The 19,334-nt window shown below is 48.4% G+C and overlaps 6 protein-coding genes across 6 annotated transcripts; 2 read left to right on the top strand and 4 right to left on the bottom strand.

Annotated features, from left to right (window-relative positions):
* Nucleotides 1-2,507: 2,507 nt before the first annotated feature.
* Nucleotides 2,508-3,354, bottom strand: BP5553_00686 (Uncharacterized protein; the record flags this gene model as incomplete). The annotated part of the gene is made up of 3 exons (XM_032009309.1): nucleotides 2,508-2,637; nucleotides 2,685-2,766; nucleotides 2,817-3,354. The coding sequence occupies 3 exons, from the start codon at nucleotides 3,352-3,354 to the stop codon at nucleotides 2,508-2,510; spliced, it is 750 nt and encodes a 249-aa protein (XP_031873363.1).
* Nucleotides 3,355-3,848: 494 nt separating this feature from the next.
* Nucleotides 3,849-4,885, top strand: BP5553_00685 (putative SCS3 Inositol phospholipid synthesis protein; the record flags this gene model as incomplete). The annotated part of the gene is made up of 2 exons (XM_032009308.1): nucleotides 3,849-4,715; nucleotides 4,784-4,885. 2 exons carry the CDS (start codon nucleotides 3,849-3,851, stop codon nucleotides 4,883-4,885), a joined length of 969 nt encoding a protein of 322 aa, XP_031873362.1.
* A 1,030-nt stretch (nucleotides 4,886-5,915) lies between these two features.
* BP5553_00684 (uncharacterized protein) lies at nucleotides 5,916-7,114 on the bottom strand (the record flags this gene model as incomplete). Its single annotated transcript, XM_032009307.1, has 3 exons — nucleotides 5,916-6,620; nucleotides 6,677-6,935; nucleotides 6,990-7,114. 3 exons carry the CDS (start codon nucleotides 7,112-7,114, stop codon nucleotides 5,916-5,918), a joined length of 1,089 nt encoding a protein of 362 aa, XP_031873361.1.
* Nucleotides 7,115-9,601: 2,487 nt separating this feature from the next.
* BP5553_00683 (uncharacterized protein) lies at nucleotides 9,602-9,982 on the bottom strand (the record flags this gene model as incomplete). The annotated part of the gene is made up of 1 exon (XM_032009306.1): nucleotides 9,602-9,982. One exon carries the CDS (start codon nucleotides 9,980-9,982, stop codon nucleotides 9,602-9,604), a length of 381 nt encoding a protein of 126 aa, XP_031873360.1.
* Nucleotides 9,983-10,808: 826 nt separating this feature from the next.
* On the top strand, nucleotides 10,809-12,512 carry BP5553_00682 (uncharacterized protein; the record flags this gene model as incomplete). The annotated part of the gene is made up of 1 exon (XM_032009305.1): nucleotides 10,809-12,512. One exon carries the CDS (start codon nucleotides 10,809-10,811, stop codon nucleotides 12,510-12,512), a length of 1,704 nt encoding a protein of 567 aa, XP_031873359.1.
* Nucleotides 12,513-17,863: 5,351 nt separating this feature from the next.
* On the bottom strand, nucleotides 17,864-18,892 carry BP5553_00681 (Uncharacterized protein; the record flags this gene model as incomplete). The annotated part of the gene is made up of 1 exon (XM_032009304.1): nucleotides 17,864-18,892. The coding sequence occupies one exon, from the start codon at nucleotides 18,890-18,892 to the stop codon at nucleotides 17,864-17,866; it is 1,029 nt and encodes a 342-aa protein (XP_031873358.1).
* Nucleotides 18,893-19,334: the final 442 nt, after the last annotated feature.

Here is a 19,334-nt window from a genome sequence, read left to right as displayed (position 1 = left end):
AGCGCCGAAGCTTCGCCATTTTAGCACCACCAATCCAATGGCGCAGAGAGGTGTGTGTTGGAAGACAATTGACTGTGAACAACCTAGTCGACCATGATTAAGAGCGATACCTCACCCTCACTACCAAGCGGTATAGGATGTAGAGGATGCACTGGGCTCAAGGAAAGATACTGGCTAGGCAACTTGGTATGCACGGGACGAGCCATCAATATTCAGCATGACGGCGGAATTACTATCCTTCAGCTACCCAACAGCTTCGAACCATCTGGCTCTACGTTTTTGCTACACTCCACATGGAACCCGTTCGATCTCAAAATACAGTGTCTCTTGGGACCTAGCGGTATACTGATGGATCGACGCCTTCGCTGGCGGTGGTCCTAAGTCAGGAATTCGGTTCGAAGCCAATTGAAGATTCTATACGAAGTACTGGCAGTGCAATTATACTTCTAGGCCAAGCTTGGAAGCCTGTTAAGAGCATGGACATGATAATAATCCCACCCTTTGAGGGAGCTTAGTCGCACTGGGGCGTGGGTATCAGTTTAGTTGCTGGCATTCGCTGCAGAGCTGACGCCGAGTGGTCTTTGGCTTTGCCTACGACATCTATCACAGTACTTGAGATAACTGCTATGGCCATTGATGTCCCTTGAGTAAGTTATGACCTCCCTCTATTTAGCCCGACACGACCGAAATAATCATGCCGATATTTCTGGAACCGGAGGATTTGTGACTTTTCCATTTGGGGGTTTCCAGCAATATCAATCTACAAGCCACCATCTCTAAGATAGGAGAAAGGAACGCAAGTAGAGGGAAGCCCTTACTCCGCCGCTTATAACCAGACTCAATTATACCGACACCTGGAGCTTCTCCATACCCTTTCCGAAATTATTTTACTCGGCTACCATCAGGTCTTTCATTTCGTCGTTCGAATTCTCTGAAAGAACAATTCTATATCGGCAGCGCAATTTCGACAGCATTCTATCCCTGGGTCTAGTAGTCCATTAGACGTTAGAAAATATGTCATGGCATTTCTGGAGTTAAAGGCGTGGTTTCCCAGTCCGTTCCATGGCAAGACTCGGATTGTGTAATTGCAACCATAACTCCTTGTTAGCAGCAACATGTACATATATATTATATATATTATCAGTAATCCAAAAATAACAACTGAACTTTTGATCCCTCCCATATCGCAGGCTTACCTTTATTCTCGGGTTGGCAATGTAAATATCTCGCCAATAAGTTAATAAATCTCATTAGCCACCCTACATAATCAACTACAATCTCAACCAAACTCTATCAACCATCAACGCCTCTTCCAAAGCCCTACCAATACCAATACCTACCTACCCATATCCGTTTCCCCCCAGACATCATATACAAGCTATTAAGCGGTCTCGCGAGGTGGTTCTAGACATGATTCTAATTCTTAGCCTATGAGTTTTTTCTTCCTGGGAACTTATCCACCCAGCTATTTGCACCATGCACCACCTCTACTAGTAATTTTTCATGCATAGTGGTAGCATGATATCCGGCATATAGTATTCCAACTAGTAACAAGTATCATTAACGTGCGTAGAGTACAGTAATGAATAACAAAATCGGGGCTGCTTATATCTATGGGATCTGCACATCGTGCGATGAGACCAAGTTTGCACATCTAGCGTGGAATAGGCATTACAGAACAAGAACAGGAACAAGCAAAACCAAACCACCCATCACTACATATCTCTCTCTAACTGTCCTAGAAAAGAAAGCCAACCCAGCTCACGCCGAGCATCCCGTCATCTTTTGCCACCCACATATTATCGCGCACGTGCATATACACTGATAAGCATTTCTCCAGACAATTCAAAGGCCTTGATGGCGCAGTGGTAACGCGTCGCACTTGTATACCACTCTTGGCATGTCAATGCGAAGATCCCTAGTTCAATTCTGGGTCGAGGCACTTATTTTTGCATCCTTTTTGTATTTTTTTCCTTGTTTAGACGAGACATGATGGATTTTTAGACTAGGATAATAGGGGGCCTTGTTTTTTTTCTTTCATCAAGCTTCTTTGACTCGGTTCGCGTGCGTAAGCGAGAGTGATTAATGGTGTCGACTTATATCAAAGTGGATGCATTGTGGACTTAAGTGATTTAATATTACTTGTAGAAATAGACCTGTTTAGTATCTAAATATATTATCATCCTTCTTTAGATAGCTATCTCTTGATATGCACCTATGGACGTGAAGCAGACGCCTCTGGTGCGAAATAATTCCATCAATCATCCAATCTCAAATAATTTCGTCTCTGGAGTCCTTCCTGTATTCACTCCAGATAACGGGGTATATGTACTCTGTACAGATAAACCCTCCAAAGAAGTAAAAGCAACCATCATCTACCCTCATCTTGTATGTTCTTCGATAATCAGATTTCAAAAATAGAAAGGTGGAGTAAGTAGGTACTAGATTGCGGAGGTGACGAACAGAACGGCACCAAGAAGCAGCGACTTCTATCAGCTACCCGGGATTTACTCTGTTTTCACAGGAGATGTATCGTCGGATGAGGCTGTAGCTCCACCAGCAGCAATCGTCAGACCCTGAAGTATCTCACTCCCAGTCACATAGATCATATAACATGGAAGGGCAAGCCAAGCACCACTACAGAGGTCATTAGCGCCGAATGTGAAGTCAACATAGTCACTTACTTAGGTATAATCCAAAGGAAGATTAGATCGGAGAGGCTATTATGGCCGATATTCTTAAACTCAGAAAAATACTCATTCAACCCTATTATCAGATCAGAACCAAGCCTCCTTGAGGGTTGCCAATATACTCACAATAAAGCACCGTCTTGCTGAACGTCATAACAGAAGCACTAAATCCCACAACCACGGCCAACGCGCCGTTCGAGCCATCCACATATCTCTGCTCACCCAAAAATCCTGCAATCTTCGGCTTCGGCGCGCCACGTCCACGCGCGGCTGATGCCCTGCCAAACACAAGCACAACATACAGATAATACACATACATCAGGCTCTCCACAATATTCAAGAAGCCTTGCGCGGCCGTGAAGCCATTGGTTGCGTTGAACGCCTTCCAGCCATAAATGTAGTCCACCTTGCCATAGAGATCATATGGCACCCAGAGAGGCCAGTGAAGGTACCCGCCGGGCATGCTGTGCGGTCGCAACATCACGTAGCCAGTGTCCCATGCGACGAGGGGGAGGGAGATAAATAGCCATAGGAGGGAGAGGTTGGAGGGCGTATGAGCCCATTTGCCTTTGGCCTTGCGCCCGCGTGAGGGCGTCGATGCTGATCTCGTGGGCGTCAAGTCGGGCTCTGGGAACTCCTTGGGATGCCCGCGCGTGGATACCATTGTCCTATAATTATAAAGAGGGGTGAATGCGATTATATGCGACGGGATCTCGATTGGGAGCGATTATTTTTCTGGCCAGCAGGTATGTATGTGTTGTTAACTGGAAACGATGCAGGGCAAAGAGACGGTCAGGACGGGTTGCGAGTACTTCATGCCGCAGTTCACCTCAGTCGTAAATGCTGCGACGTGGGGTTGGGGACGGAAGTGCTGTAACCGTCCACACACAGGCCCGAATCTGTTCCCCCGAGTTTGCCACACCCTGCCAAAGGACTCAAAAACGTCATCAGCTGCACAAAACCACCAAACCTCGGTTCTTTGTCTCGTTTTCTATCCACATCATCTCGCTGCGAACTATCTATATTCGCTCTACCGCTCTCAACCTATAACCCAGAAGCCGACAACTCTCAAATCCTCATGTTATATTTATAGCACGGCACTCGCAGTAAATGGACTCAGCATCCGCGACGACTCGGCGCACGCAGCGAAACCAGAAGATGCCAGGTTCCAGTTCCGCAAACGACCACACTTCAACCACAATAATACGACGAACCCCTCCATACATTCCCACAACCCTCGAGACCGTCCTCCTCTCCCTCTATCCCTCAATCCTCATCCTCGGCTCCGTATTCGCCCTCCTAGACCCTTCCACTCGCGCGGCGCCCTACAACACAACCACGCAATCCCACCACGCCCCCGAAACCGCACCTTCATACTTCGCGAAGAAGAGTAACCTCTTCAATGTCTTCTTCGTGAAGCAAGGTTGGGCGTGGGTGACATGCAGCTATTTCTTCTTCCTCTTCACGCACCCATCGACCGGCACGCCCTTCTCCCTCGTCCTCACCCGCCGTCGGATCCGCGGTGCCCTGAGATGGGGGATTGTTACGATATGGTGGATAGTCATAACACAGTGGTTCTTCGGCCCGCCATTTATTGACCGCGGATTCGTCCTCACGGGCGGGCAGTGCGAGTCGCTCGAGGCTGCGAAGGCGGGGGAAGTAGATATGGATATGCCGCGACTATTCGTTACGGGCGTGACGTGTAAGGCTGGGGGGGGCCAGTGGAGGGGCGGTCATGATATTTCCGGACATGTGTTTTTGCTGGTTCTGGGAAGTATGTTCCTCCTAGAGGAGGTGTTGTATGTTGTGCTCAGGTCGACCGGGTCCAAGGAGGAGAGGACGGTGTATATGCTTGATGGCGCGGTTAAAAGCGCCGAGGTTGAGGCTGCAAATGAGATACAGTATGGGACGGCGGAAAGACCTAAGATGTGGACTATTGGGGCGAAGGTTGCGTTGGGTGTTGCGGGCCTGAGTATTTACATGTTGTTGATGACAGCCGCGTATTTCCATACTTGGCTTGAGAAGGTACGGCGTTCCCTTCAAGTCCATCCACCACATATCCATGATATATTTACTAACCCCTGTCCTCGCAGCTTACCGGCCTACTAGTAGCATTCGCTGCAATATTCTTTGTGTATTTCCTACCGCGAGTCGTCCCAGCGCTCAGAGGCATAATCGGCGTCCCTGGAATTTAGGAAACGCCCTGGAAATATGATGTATGTATGAATATAATATGACACATGATATAAACGATGGGATATAGAAGGGCGATGTTATATTAGTTTATGTTTATAGCCTTGTTCTAAATAGACCAATTTAAGCTCAATTCTAGCATCTAAGATTCTACAGATCTACATATTTACCTAGTATATATATCTTGTGTACCCACCCTAAAATAACTCAAGACTCAAATTCCCCTTCTCAATACCTAATACTATCTAAACCACATACCTGGAAAGGCTTTCCCCGTTATTGGATTTACTCTTTTATCTACCCAAACAAGATAATACCAAAAACATTATTTATTTCCAACACCTCAGATGCCTTTCCCTTCTTACCTTTTTCATCTTTAAAGTAATTCAATAATATATTCATTGGAATAGAACAATAAATAACACCGATCTTATAGGCTTCGTACTTTATAGTTGTGCTACACGTACCCAACATGTCCCAAGCAGCGATAAGGGGCGATTTCATAAGAAAGCTACTTAAATAACAGAATCTACTATTCTCACCTACTCTAATTTCAACCCAAAAATAACCACCCCATCTTTAAACAATTCCCAGCGTATTAATAAGGAGTCATTCCTCTCAGTTCAAGTTTTGCTCTTTCCTTGAGCGACATATAGTCATAGAGAAAGTAATAATGCAAATAAGAGTCACTTATACTTTATTAGAGCAAATATTACACCGCAGTACAGGTACTAACTTAAAGCAAGTTACATTTATAGACTAAGGAGGAATAGGCATCCTGTTGAAGCTGTGGAAAGATAATATACAGGCTCATTGAGATATTTAGGGACGTAAGGTTAGTACAAGTAGAAGAAAACTGTTTAAGTTATCTAATACTGAAATACTGATTCTGACTTTGGTATAAAGATATTAAGTTAAACAGAGATGAAGAGAGAGTTCAAATTTTAGGGGTAAATATATATCCCCTCGTAGGTTACGTACCTACGTCACACTAATAGTACATATTATAGTTTGTATATTAGTTTAATCCCTTTACGACAGCCTTACAATCGGCACTGCTTGAACATCATCGTAATGCATAACCGCCCACACCTCCTTATTATCCATAATCTTCGGCTTTATCACAACGAACTCCGCATCATCCATCCCATGAGCTATATCGTTCGAAAACCTCCTCCGATATGAATTAACCATGCTCTGCCTCGCTAGCCTTCCAGGAATCACCACAGCCACGGCCAATTGCTGTAATGTATTTGCAGCTTGTGGGTAAATCAATCCCATCGGGTTACCCGAATCATGTAGCGTATACCAGGGGTTAAAAAAATTAGGATCATTATCATATTCCCGGTTGCTGCCCGGCGCTACAACTTGCACCACAGTCGTATCCACCGGAAACCAATTGCCGAAACCATCAACTATAGACCCCTGAAAAGAACGAAGGGCTAACTGGAGGAGTTCCATGCCTCTCTCGGCGAATTCAACATCCTTTTGTTGCTGGGCTGCGCCAAAAGGATACATTATCCAATCGTTATTTTTCTCGACGCGACGTTCCCATACGTGGATCATAATGACTGCGAAGGGAGAGGCGACGACGAGGACAGTGCACCCAGACAGGTCCCCGGTAGCTATGATCTGGCTTTCGATATCGATACCTTGCATGGAATTCCACTTGATCATGTCGACTGTGTCGGTAGCGACTTTGACACTAGCCATGTTATACCATAAACGAAGCTGACCCTGAAAGAGGGTTAATATCTCAAGTGTACATATGTAGGGTTGTAGCAATTTCTCACATTGCGTCTTTTCGCGAGAGTCGTGAGGCTTTTGAGACTTTTAAAGAGCCTTTTCGCCATCGACTGCTTGACGGGGGCATTGTCCACATCTCGCAGCTTGAGCTCAGTAGCATTGGCCGCGTGCTTCGCATTTGCATCCTTGACCATTTGTGATGTATACGGCAGGACGCCAACTTTGGCTCCAGTGTCCTTGAGGCCGAGGATCTTGGGGTAGCCATCTGGGGAACATGGAGGCGGGTTGTGCTCCTTTGCGACGCGTCTAGCCGGACAAGTTAGAAACAGAGATATAACGATGCGGGAGATAGGAACGAACTTTTGGTTTGGCTTCCCTAAAATTTGTATCTTTACATTGTCGTTGAGTTTAAAAGATTGCGTTACAACAAAAAAAAATGTAAGGATGAGCGTGGAGAAAACAAGAGTAGACCGTAGGGCCAACATATTGAAACGAGTGGCCGAGTCGATAGACGTGAAAAAGACAATGTTCAGGTGCAATGATTGACAAGTTTAAGGATTGAGTCCGGGTGACTGCGATAAGAACAGGAGGCGAGTGACTCTAGGTTGCTTGTGCCGTTTCTGCAGAGATCTATATTCTAGGTCCCAAGAACCCTCCTTCCCACTACCCTAGGGGGCGTAGGAGGGTGGCTGCGGCGTCTTGACCTAGACCAGCACCCATGATGGCAGAGCTTAACCTCCCTGTTACGAGCAGCCCCCGAAGAGAAAGATGCAAAGGCTGCATCACGACGAGGCAGGGGGGATTGCAGGACACTTTTAGCACTGATAGAGTGTTCCGTAAGCATTTTATCTTTGTTACTTTATAGGCAATCCTACAGGAGTAAACAGCACATTACCAATTATTATAATATAAAAAACTTGAATCAATAGCTTATCGAAAGTGTACTTTAAAATATTACTTAATACAGGTATATAGAATGCGTGCTATACAACGTACATCGTACGCCTTGAGCTGTGTTCTACACGTGTTTGTCTACGAAGTGGTGACTCTAGTTGGAGTGCCCACTCGTACTCTGTAGTAGCACCGCTCCTTACGACCTTGACAAATCAGCGCGGAATCCCTGTGCCAAGTAGCCATCCTTATTATTAGACTCTTAGAGCCCCCGGCAATAATTGGTCATAAACACGTTTGTCCCTGGTCGCAGTCGCAACCTTACTCTTCCCCCCCCTAATTACTTGTAATAGTGGGCCCCCTGGCCGTAGGGCTATTTTGTATGGGAGGACAGGGGGCCCACTATTACAAGTAATTAGGGGGGGGGAGAGTATTTCTATAGGGCAGTATTAAGCTCCAAGTAATGCCAAGCTTGATTTGAAACGCGCACTTAACTCCGTACAAGGCAACTCTGCTCAGGTGGCTGGCAGACGTGCAAAGGATTCTCCCCTTCTGCTCCCGGCTCCTGCCGCCGACTCTTCCCGGAAGCACGCTCATCTCCTTACGTCGTATAGCACACATCCGCGGCCTTGTGGTTCGCGCGATGCTCCTGAGCGAGTTCCTACAGTATAATTTGTCGTGTCGGGGCGTCGATGCTCCTTTCTATAGCTAACAGGACGTTAATACTAGGTAAAGCCAAGCCCAGCATAGTTATGCGCCCACTCCTGCGCCACGCTGTCAACTACCCTGATCTACGAGCATATTGGCGACCTGCCCAGGTTAATAGTCTAATCGGGACCGCGGAGATATGGAAGATCGATGTGGTGGAGCTACTAGTAAGGCGAGGGAGGCACAGATGTCAACCATGGATCAAAAACGGAACTGCGGCATTCTTAGGGCTAAGGACATAGCAGGATAGCTCGAGCGCCGTGGGTCACCAGCTCGGAATGCTTAAACTAACCCTATGGGCTATTACAGTACCTATTACTACAAAGAGGAATACTACTTAGAGATATATCCTAGTTTTGAAAATGATAGCCTGGTGATCGCTAACCTATGTAGCTCTTAGACGGGGCGCTTAGAGATGCAGCCAGCTACTGTACAAGAAAGCAAGCGCTTGTACACCGCCAAAGTAGTCCCTATTATTCAATGATGGTCTCGTGCTAAACGCCTAGAAGAACCATGTCGTATAATCACAGTCAGCGGATGAGTGCTTTTGAAGGATTTAAGGAGGATCGTTTGTTCAGCTCTCTTGAACCCTGCTGTTGTACGCCCGCATAGCAGGGGCCTATCTATCACAGACCACAGCAAATTAGAACACCGCTAGTATACGAGCAGCCCCCAAAACAAAAAGTATCTTCTAGGGACCAACTGCTTTACAGTTGAAGCTCTTGGCTTCAACCTAATAAAATCAGTCAATACTGTTATCCTTGGCATGGCCCCCTCTCATACCAGAAAATCGAAAGGTTTTGATTCATCGCATTAAAATAAAGACAAGAGCCAGTTTGAGCAAATTGCAGTATGCATGCAACGTAGATTGCATGGCAGGGACTAGAGCCGTGGAGTAGGTATGACAAGTTAGGGATACTATCTACTCTGCAAAGGCTGTACGCAAGAATCGGCAAGATGCCGGAATTGCGCTTGGGAGCATTATATAGAGCTATACGATGAGATCTAAAGAACAAAAAGGGCTAGTCGGTGCCTTTGGACTGATATTGGACCTGGGTGATTTTGGGCCATATGCTGGAGTTTGTTCCCAGGTACATAATGAAACATCTTCTTAGTCTAGTATTTTGAAATCGCGGGTTGTCGTTTTTGAACGTAAGTGTGATGATAATGTCCAATTTGTAGAACTTGAAATATGTATTTTTCTCAACTTATTATGTCCTAACACGCTCTGGTAGGTATAAAAACGGATCTAGCTTTATAGACAGTAAATCCCCTTGCTTCGCAATCCTCTCCCCTTTATCTCCGTCTCGAGCATTCTTGTATAGTTAGATTCCGCATTCCGCATTCCCCCTTCCCTAAAAACCACACAACACCTACAACTCCGACACGCCTCCGCAACTATAGTCATCGCCCTCCTTCCCCTTATCCGGCTCATCTGGATTCAACACCCTCCAACTCTGTGCCCCACCCGCGACCTGCTCGCAGCCTTCTGACCAATTATATATCTTGATCAGATTTGCATGGCAGCATCTCTTGTCGCTGTACGTCGCGAAGATAACCTTGTTGTCGGCGTCGGTGTCCCATTTATTGATGAGCCCTAGGAATTCCCCGGCGCGATCGGTGCTACAGCCTCTGGCGATAGTAGCATTGTATGAAGTTGTAGTCCCGGTGCACTGTTGGGTTGTGTAGAGGTAGGATATGAAGGCCTCGGCGGACGAGAGAAGTAGAAGTGTAGTAAGAATCGGCGCGTGCATGGTGGGAGATTTGGGGTTGGTTGGGCTTAATAATATGTTTGTGCCAGTGTTAAAGGGCCGTTCGGTGATTGTGAATTTGTGGAGTTGTTGATGGCCGATGTAAAGAGCTCGAATGACGTGTAGGAAGCGCCGAGCTGTAAAGCGAGGGACTGCAAAATTGAAACGCGGCGGATATAATTCCCACAATTCAAGGGGCGAGCAAAGGCCTCAAGTAAGTATTGATGGTAATGGAAACGGAAGATAGATTGGACAGATGGTCGTGAAATGGTCGAGGGAATAAGTGCAACGATTCCACCAGAGTATAGCCAAGCCTGTACGAGCAATGCGTACAAAGTGATACTGTGCCAAGTAGGGGTCTGGTGAGCGCTAGATGTACTCTGTACTGCCTACCTAGGCACTACTCGTGTGCTCTGTATTTTGCAACTTACGAAGGATTATTCAGGAGAAAGGCACAGCCCCTTGCCAATGCGACGTCGTACTACGAGGCTGGTACGAGTAGTCGTGTAGAGTCGTGCTGGGGTTCAAATCCTATCACGATTTCCGGGGGTCCTTTAACCTTGTCCCTGGGCTTGCGCCAAGTTCCAAGGGGCGTAGACGCCTGGATGCTGGTGGAGAGAACTACCAGTCTGCTGTTCGACGTTGGCATTGTTAGGGTCCTGGGGAAAGGATATAGGCAGCGTGAGGCAGCATGGTCGAAAAGGGAACAGGGCCCTCTCTCTCTCTCTCTCTCACTCTCACCTAAGGTTTTCGTCGCCTTTCTTATTAATTAATTACTGCTCTCGCACCGGTGGTGTTAGGCGGCGTCCTTTCGTTCCACGCTTCCACCATGAAGCCCTCTCTCTTTGTATTATCGCTCACGCTCGCCTCCGTCTCTGCCATCCCCACCACCTCCTCCCATAATGACGACCTACTTGTTTCTCGCGCAGACCATGGCCTTGTGGGCGAGCCCTTTGCACTCGACGACCGCGCTGTGCAGCGAGCCATGACATACGCCGAGGTGAAACTGGCCGTGGCCAAGGAGTTCAACACGGAGCCGGCCACCGGCAGCCTGAGCTTCAAGTGGGATCTGAAGTCGGAGTGCACCCGGTGCAAGGGGAAGCAGGTCGAGGACGAGAAGGACAAGACCAAGTGCCGCACCTGCCCGGACAAGACCAAACCCAACCCCGACCACACGAAATGTATCCGTGACGACACGGGCTGCGCGGAGGACGAGGTGCCAAACGAGGACAAGAAGTGCAAGAAGTGCCCGGCAGGCCAGAAGGCCGACACGGCAGGCAAGACGTGCGTGGCGACCCGGCCGGAAAAGGAGAAGGGCAAGTGCCCCGACGGGCTGGTGCTCGACCCGGCGGAGGGCGGCCAGGACGCCAAAACCGAGAAGCCGCAATGTATCGCCGACGACGACAAGAGGTGTCCGGCCGGCCAGTCGGCTGCCACCCGCCGCGGCAAGGCCCCCAACGAAGCCGACTACACGCCGGACTGCGGGATCGACGACGACCCGAACCACATGTGCCCCGACCCGAAGACGTTCGACCACCGCGAGATCCCGATCAACAGCGACCGGATCAAGCACAGCTGCCGGTCGACGCGGAAGACGCAGAACGAGATGAAGGCCAAGTACGAGGCGCGGACGAAGACGGCCGGCAGCGACCAGGAGCGCAAGGCCAAGGCGGAGAAGCAGAAGAAGCAGCGAGCGCGCTCCGGCTGGTGCTGGGTGGCGCTCGCGAGCATCGAGGCATGGCCGGCCGACGAGATCAACGCGCTGTCGCAGGACGAGGTCGACGGGCTGGTCAGCACGTGGGATGACGCGGTCCCGACACCACCGCGCGACGGGCAGATCCCCGACTACGTGATCAAGTTCAGCGGCAAGGCGTACGCGGTCGTCGAAACCGAGACGGCGGGACCGTTCGGCTTCCTGGGCAAGATCTTCGGCGCCGGCACCAACACCGCGACCGTGGTGAACGCGCTCAAGACGGGCACGCGCGGCCTCGCGTCGACCAAGGCGCTGCAGGCGGCGAAGAACTCCGCCGTGGTGCAGAAGATCCTCAAGCACCCGGGCTACGTCGACTGCCTGGCCACCGTGGGCGCCGTGACGGCGGGAATCACGGCGAGAGACATGAAGAACGTCAAGTTCGACGGCAAATGGGGCACCTACGACGTCGACTGGTCCCGGCAGCCCGACCCGTCTATTAAGGCGCTGCCCCCCGGCACCAACGACAAGCAGATCAGTCTGTATATGGCCGTCGACACGGACAGCAGTCGCGGCACCACGTATGAAACGTACCACGATGGGTACGTCCGCGTGCTCCGGCTGTATTACGAGGCGTGCCAGAACATGGGTTGGGCCTACAAGAACTCCGTTACACATCTAAACGTGCAGGGCGGCTGCTGTACCTTTTACGACCTGGACAACTGCCAGAACAAGCTGTTTAGCATGACCAACCGGCAGGATGGGCAGCTGCGGGGGCCTTCGAACGATGCGATTAGCAGCTTCTGGTGCACGTTTGACGAGAAGTGCGCCGGGGCGCCTTAGGGGGGGGGCGGGCCAATGGCATAATACTGTATAGACAGATAGATAATATTATACATAACACAACATACCTACCGAGGTAGACAGGTAGCCCGACCAAGCCCGATATCGTGCTGCTTCTGTACATTGTATCCGTAGATAGACAGGCACCTTCCTAGGTAGGGTATATGCCTCTGCTATGCCTCGGCTTCGTACTACCAGCCGTCGTCTCCCAATGCTACCCCGCAATGTCGGGGATTGCACGGACCCTGCGGAAGCTCCCGCCTCCGCCTCCGCGGCCTCGGGTCTCCCGCGACTCGGCCGGAATGTTCAGGGGTGTACTTAGGAGAAAGAGGGCATGAAACAATCAACAAGATAGGTAGTCAAGAGGTAATAGGATAGGGGACCATTTGGAAATGCATGCGTAGTTCAGGCTGTCGCAATGTTGCCGGATGGTCGAGTCACTCGAGTCGCCATGAGGCCAAAAATAAGTCTCCCGGAACATACCATTCTCAATCTCCCCTGCTATATGCTGATTGGGAGGGTTTGGATGGAGGTGAGAAGATTCCGATGGGCGCCAAATACACGCATAATGATCCTCAACCTCTTCCAAAACCAAGGGCCAGGTTAGGTTCCAGTACAGCCTCATCCGCCCACACACTTTGCAAACTTCGCAAGCCGAATAAGGCTGTGAAACGAGGGATGCACTGGGCGAATACTGCAGAGACATGCAGAAGGGAGTTTGCTGTGAGAAATCTTACCCCCGATTGCTCTCTACTTTCTCCGATATTGTTGTATTTGTTCTACGTAATAATCCGTACGTCGCTATTTGGTGCAATGGGCCGTCATGCATTTTATTATTGCTCAACAGTACTTTTGAGTCAGCGTTGTCAGGATTCCACAGAAGGGACGTTGTGGATTGGTAGATAGCCAAGTTGCCGAGTTGAACCTGAAAATGCAGAAGAGGTGCAAGGAAGCTTGGCAAAGGAGAAGGGATCTGTCCAACGCCGACGAGTTCCAATCGGCCATATCTATAGAGTTCGAACATTTCTCAAATCGACTGGATGAACCATTTGATTTCGTGCAACTGTCATGGAACTTAAACCCAATTCCGAAGGACTTTGGCGGCAACATTCTATGGCTAGCCTTAGCTATCAAAGATGACCCCAAAATACCACAAACTACAGGGCTAGATATCTTCAAACACTTGGGACATATGGTCGCCCCATGTGTGATGCTTGATTTTGTCCGGCATCAAACTAAAGGTAGGAAGGGAGTAACTTACTAGAGCACAGCTTGACATTATTTAGGTACTGTTCCAAGATTGTTTCTTCATCACAAAGAGAACTATAGCAGAGCACTCAAGGCATTGTGTAAAGTCCGGTGACCCTGCTCATTCGAGCACCCTCTTCGCTGCGGACATGTCCTTTGCACACCTCGTGTGAAATCATTCGCCCGCGAGAAAAAATAAGGTCACCTATGAGATGAAGCATTGTCCTTTACATAAAGACGAGAAATGGACCGAGAAGTGGGAGATTCCTGTGAAACCCCACCTTGCAGGAGTCCGGACCCCTACTCTTCATGGGTGAGTATATCTACTACGTCAAGCTTATACTAGTGAATACAGGTACCTATTTAACGCAGAGGAGGAATCAGAGGTATTTTGGAACTTATGGTGGTTGATGAAATTCAAAAGAATTTATGGGAATTGAAAATCGCCGACTTCTTTGATTTGATTGTGGGAACAAGGTAGGAACTCATTTGCCCTGGTAATAGAGGAGTCTGATATGCAACAGCACTGGAGGTTTAATTGCGATGGGACTTAGTGTTAAGAACTAGTCTGTCAAGCTATGTCGTACCCAGTTTGGAGATCTATACCGCGAAGCATTTATTCCACGGGAGTCTCACAACATAGCCGAGTTGAAGCATCTAATAACCTTCCATCATAACGGGAAATGTAAAAGTAGACCATTTAAAACAGCACTGAAACACGTCTTCTATGAGGATCAACTCTTTGATGGAGTTTACGGGCAAGAAAGGTACCAGAGGAAGGTTGCCGTCGTTTCAACAACGGAAACTGGCTAGCGAGTAGTGATAGTAACGAATTATAATCGCTTGGAACGGGATGCCGAGCTAGATATGTCATGGGCAAATTTCCCTCCGACATAATCGGCTATTCTAACGCTAACATTCATAGACTATATATTTGAACGACCCGAGAAGGGACACGCAGAGCTGAAAATGTGGGAGGCGTAAGAAGTCCACTCTGATTTCATTCGCTATTACTGAGTATATTTCTTGATAGATGACGTGCAACGTCGGCAGCAAAGGGCTATTTCAAGCCATTTGGGAATGAATGCACTGGACGGAAGTATATTGATGGAGCTCTCTATGATAATAATCCCGTCCAGGTTGCTAATCAGGAACGAAAACTTCTTTGGCCAGACGTGGAGAGCTAGGTCCCAGATATTATCCTTTCCATTTGAACTGTTTACACGCTTGAGTCAAAGAGCAGCAGTAATAAGTTGTTATCCTGGATAAAACCGAAAGTGTTTTCAGGTTGCTTTCAACCGTTTCGACAATCACCTCGACTCCACTTTGTTATGAGCGAGCAAGGCCAATCCAGCTCCAGCCCCATCATTATCCCAATTGCCGAGAATATCATTACCTCCATGATTAATAAGTTTCATTTAACATTGGAGAGTTGACTGTCAAACTTTCATCCAAATCTGCGACGACAAACATGTCGTTATGTTTCTCGAAGGAATGGGACACACTCTATTAGTTGACTTGCGCGTCTTTTGATAATTGAAGAAATGAATGACAGGAGGCAAATTTTAAAGAGAATATAGATCAATAATCGATTGCTAACTTCTATTTTAAGGCGAACGCTACGGATTACCAAAGAAAAATTTGCGAAATGCTTCACTCTCGATCACTGGCTCATCAACTTCGCCCCATGACATCTAGACCACCTCGATTCAAGAAGAAGAAGACCCTCACACTTCTGATAAATCAGTCCAGGATATACCGTTCTGGGCTCGCAAACGAAAGTCGTCAAACCCCCTCCGGAAAGAATGGAGGTTTTTGTAAGTGTCTGAGACACCTGCGTGACTAAGGCACCTACGTGTCCGCCGAGCATTTCTACTTTCAACCATTTACAACTCACGCGGATAGTAACCTGCAAGCATTGCTAATCAACGAGACTCACCTAGTAATCGGCATGATCCCAATAAATCTCATCCCGTTTTTGAAGACCTATCGAGTGACCTCAAACAAAGCGACTTCAGTGGCAGTGATTTCCTTCTACTTCTCCTCCTCATTCTCGAAGCAGATAGAGAGTTGATCAGTTATCTATATTCACAAGGCAAAATATAACGCGTCCTAAATACAAGTCCCACCTTTTGGAGGCTGAGGTAGTAATGGAGGCAAGGGCGGCGAGGCTTACCCGGTATCCCGGATAGCACCGGTTTAACTATTATCCAGAGGATTACCTTAGATCAGCATATTAGTAGTAGTTGGGTAGGTGACCACCAGCGAATACCCGCTGTTGTATGTTTTAATTTCTCTTGGCATTTTGCCGTTTTGAGATTGCGTACTTCGTATAGGATTTAGTTGGACATCTTAGAGTTAGTGGCCTTACCCACTTTGTAAACGTTTTGACTATTTTATAGTCCGCAAGTACCTAGATTGGACCCCCATTTTAGGCAAGTCGGTATTTATGCTTTAACCTTACGCCAGTAGCAAGCATGACAAGAGAAAGCAACAAGCACAAGAGACAGTAAAGCAAATAGCGTGAACATAATCAAACCATCACCAAAGATAACCAAACTTGAAGTAATTTTTTTTGTCAATTGCAATTAGGGTTTAGACTAATAGTAAAATAATCGTAAACTTATAATAGTAAGAGATTTGTTGCATTTGTCACCCTGCCAAAACCAGTTCGGCAGTCAAGAAGCTAAAATTGCGTAACCCAGCATCCCAAGCCCACGACACCGCTCGGCGGTGTACTGGGCGCTCCCACGCAAGGAGGAAAACAAAATCCCATCAAAGGTTGTTGTAGTTCTCCTTGCGCGAGAATATAGTGGGATGAGCTAATGCCTCCTTGTTTTCTAGCCGTCCACCTTTCCTAGCTCGGACACAATGATACCAGTTCCATATCAAAACCAAAATCCATCCATACCGAGCTGTTGTTCTTCGGAAATCGAGTAGAGGGATCCACCGACTTGCGGGAATATCGTAGTCGATCCGAAGTCAAGCCGTGTATGGAGAAGAGATGGCATGGACAAAGGCGAGAGTGCTGAGTAGGTCGGGAGAGCGAGTGTGGTAACGTAAAGCAGTGTCGACGAAAACAATTCCGCATATCTATCGCACAGCGAAGGCATGATACCGGCCATTGTATCGTCTCCGCAACAACTAGTGTTCAGTGCCCGCGGTCGAAAGTCGTCAGCGCGCAAGCGCGCTCTACTGGAAGATCGTATCCGACAATCAATGTCGAAAAGTCCCCAGCCCGATTGTATATCCAGCATATCCATTCATATCTCGTGTTATATCCACCCATCATGACCCATATGCCCAGTTCCCAAACCCAAACCCAAATGACCCAAATCCAGTCCCAACATGCATGTCGAAACGAAAGAGACATCAAGTCGTCCATCTATCGGTCGCAGGGTAGGACTGATGGTGATTATGTGGTGTAGTTGGTGAAGTGCGGCGACGTCATGAGGAAAGGAAATTCGTATCGAAGGACCTGGTGATATCCAACCGCAGACGACAAACGAAAAAAGCTCCGAGGGCAAAGACCGAATGATGAGGTCGGTTAGTTGCGAAACAGAAAATTCAAATGTATCCCGCGCCGCGCCGTAGTCCTGCATTGCTGCGTATTCCTCTTCTTTAGGTACTTTCTTTAAAACTGTGAAAGAAATATTTGTCGAGGCCTGAAAATGCTCACAATATACCCGCCCGGTCCTGCCATATGCTTCGAAGAAGAAAGGAAATACCGAGCTAGCGGCCGTCGTGATCATATCAGAACCAAAAACAAAAACGCGCTACGCTAAACTGCAAATCAAACGATAAGGAAAATTCGATCCGATTATGTACTGAGAGGAGAAGGAAAATAAAAGGCGGTTCTGTTGTGCCCCAAAATGTCGCTCAATCGCTGATGAGTTGATGATGTTAAACGCCGTCCCGAATGCCTTGATGGAAGAGGTGATATCAAATGCCGCTAAACTTTGCTTGATGTTGCCGCCCGCCCTTTGTCATGATGTGATGGTTGAGGAATGTCATGAGTGAAGCAGTAATGATCGGTGGTGCCCGTGCTATAACCCATAATGTTGGATAGTAGAGTAATTGCTTAGAGTACTGGGCCTTGGTTGTCACATCGTTGTTGCAAATTCCTGGTATCGGTTGTCCCATCCAAACCCCCCATATCCAACATTGACGCCGCATTGAGACTGCGCTAACATGCTAGGTAATGGAAGGGATGGAATAGGAGCGCTGACTTGAGGTGAGCTGTAGAACATACCGGATGTCGAGTATGGCTGGCTGAATGACGGTGTTGGAGATGGGAGCTGGATTTCGTGCAGTGCCATGTTGGCCCATATCGTGTTGGTATCCGACGACGATGTGGAGCTCGGGCTTGACGGAAGGACCCTCCATGAATCTACCGGCGCTGGCACAGACGTAGGGATGCTTGGCTGTGACCACCAATTTGCGCCTGCGGGAGAGCTGGGCAGCAATGGTGGTTGGCGAACGACATCAACAATCCGAGGTGGGGGTGGTAACAGTGCGAGGAACAGACCCATGATATTGGTCTTGACATCCTCGCTCTTCCCACATAATAGCTCTCCAGCGCCATCCTCTTCCAGTCCTTCAAGGGCGGAAACGTGAGTCCGGTAGACAAACTTGTTGATAGCTTGAATGAACTCCTCGTGCAACTTCTTGACCTGCAACTCTTTCTCCGACCAGGAATAAGTATTGGCGGAAATATCTACGCAGTGTATCTCCTTGTGATACTCAATGAGGGATTCGATCGAGTCGGGCGTGAGTTTGAAGGCGACCTCGTTTCTTAATACCATATCAACGTGGACAATGTAGGCCTCGATGTGGATGAGCTGATAGTTGAAGAGAGCCTCGATTAGCGGGTTGGAATCCTTGCGCAACTCTGACTCGGGAGCCTTGGGCAACATGAGAGAAGTTAGGGTCCAGATAGCCGTTGATGAGGATAAAGTTTCCGTTAAACATCTCTGGTGTTGGGGCACGCTGTTGAGTGGGCGCTTGATGCGGTTGATGCGCTTGAGGGTCTGTGTTAGCCACGGCTCCACCTTGGAACTTAAAACCACATTGACGGAGGTTGCTCTAGGTGCAAAGGCGGCCGCGGAGGCGGGGAGTAATTGAGGAGGCATCGAATGTGTTGGTATCTGTCTGTCTGGTTGTGACGTGTGTGTGTGTGTGTGTATGTGTGTTTGCTTGCGATGTATGACAACCAGACGATATCAGGCGACGAGAGTAGACGGGGACCGATGGACTCAGGCTCAAGACTGATCTGACGTTGGAATCGGGGGCGATGAGCAAGGGGAGGAAACAAGTGGGGGAACACAAAGAAGAAGGCAAGGAATATAAAAGGAATAGTAGATATGGGAGAGTCCCGAGATAAGGGAATTAAGATGCGCCGATCGAGGATCGTGACGAGGAAAGGAACAAGAAGACGGCGGCGGGCGGCGATGGCGGGGGGAGATATAGCATCGCAGGCAGCTGATCTGCGCGAGGGTGCCGGGGACATCGGTTCGGTAGCGATGGGCAGCGGTGGTGGCAGCTGTAGCGGTAGTGGGCGACAGTGCTGTACCT

The sequence above is a fragment of the Venustampulla echinocandica genome, assembly GCF_003357145.1.
Source record: "Venustampulla echinocandica strain BP 5553 chromosome Unknown scaffold_0, whole genome shotgun sequence".
In the NCBI taxonomy this organism is placed as follows: Eukaryota; Fungi; Ascomycota; class Leotiomycetes; order Helotiales; family Pleuroascaceae; genus Venustampulla; species Venustampulla echinocandica.
This window is presented reverse-complemented; position numbering and strand designations above follow the sequence as displayed.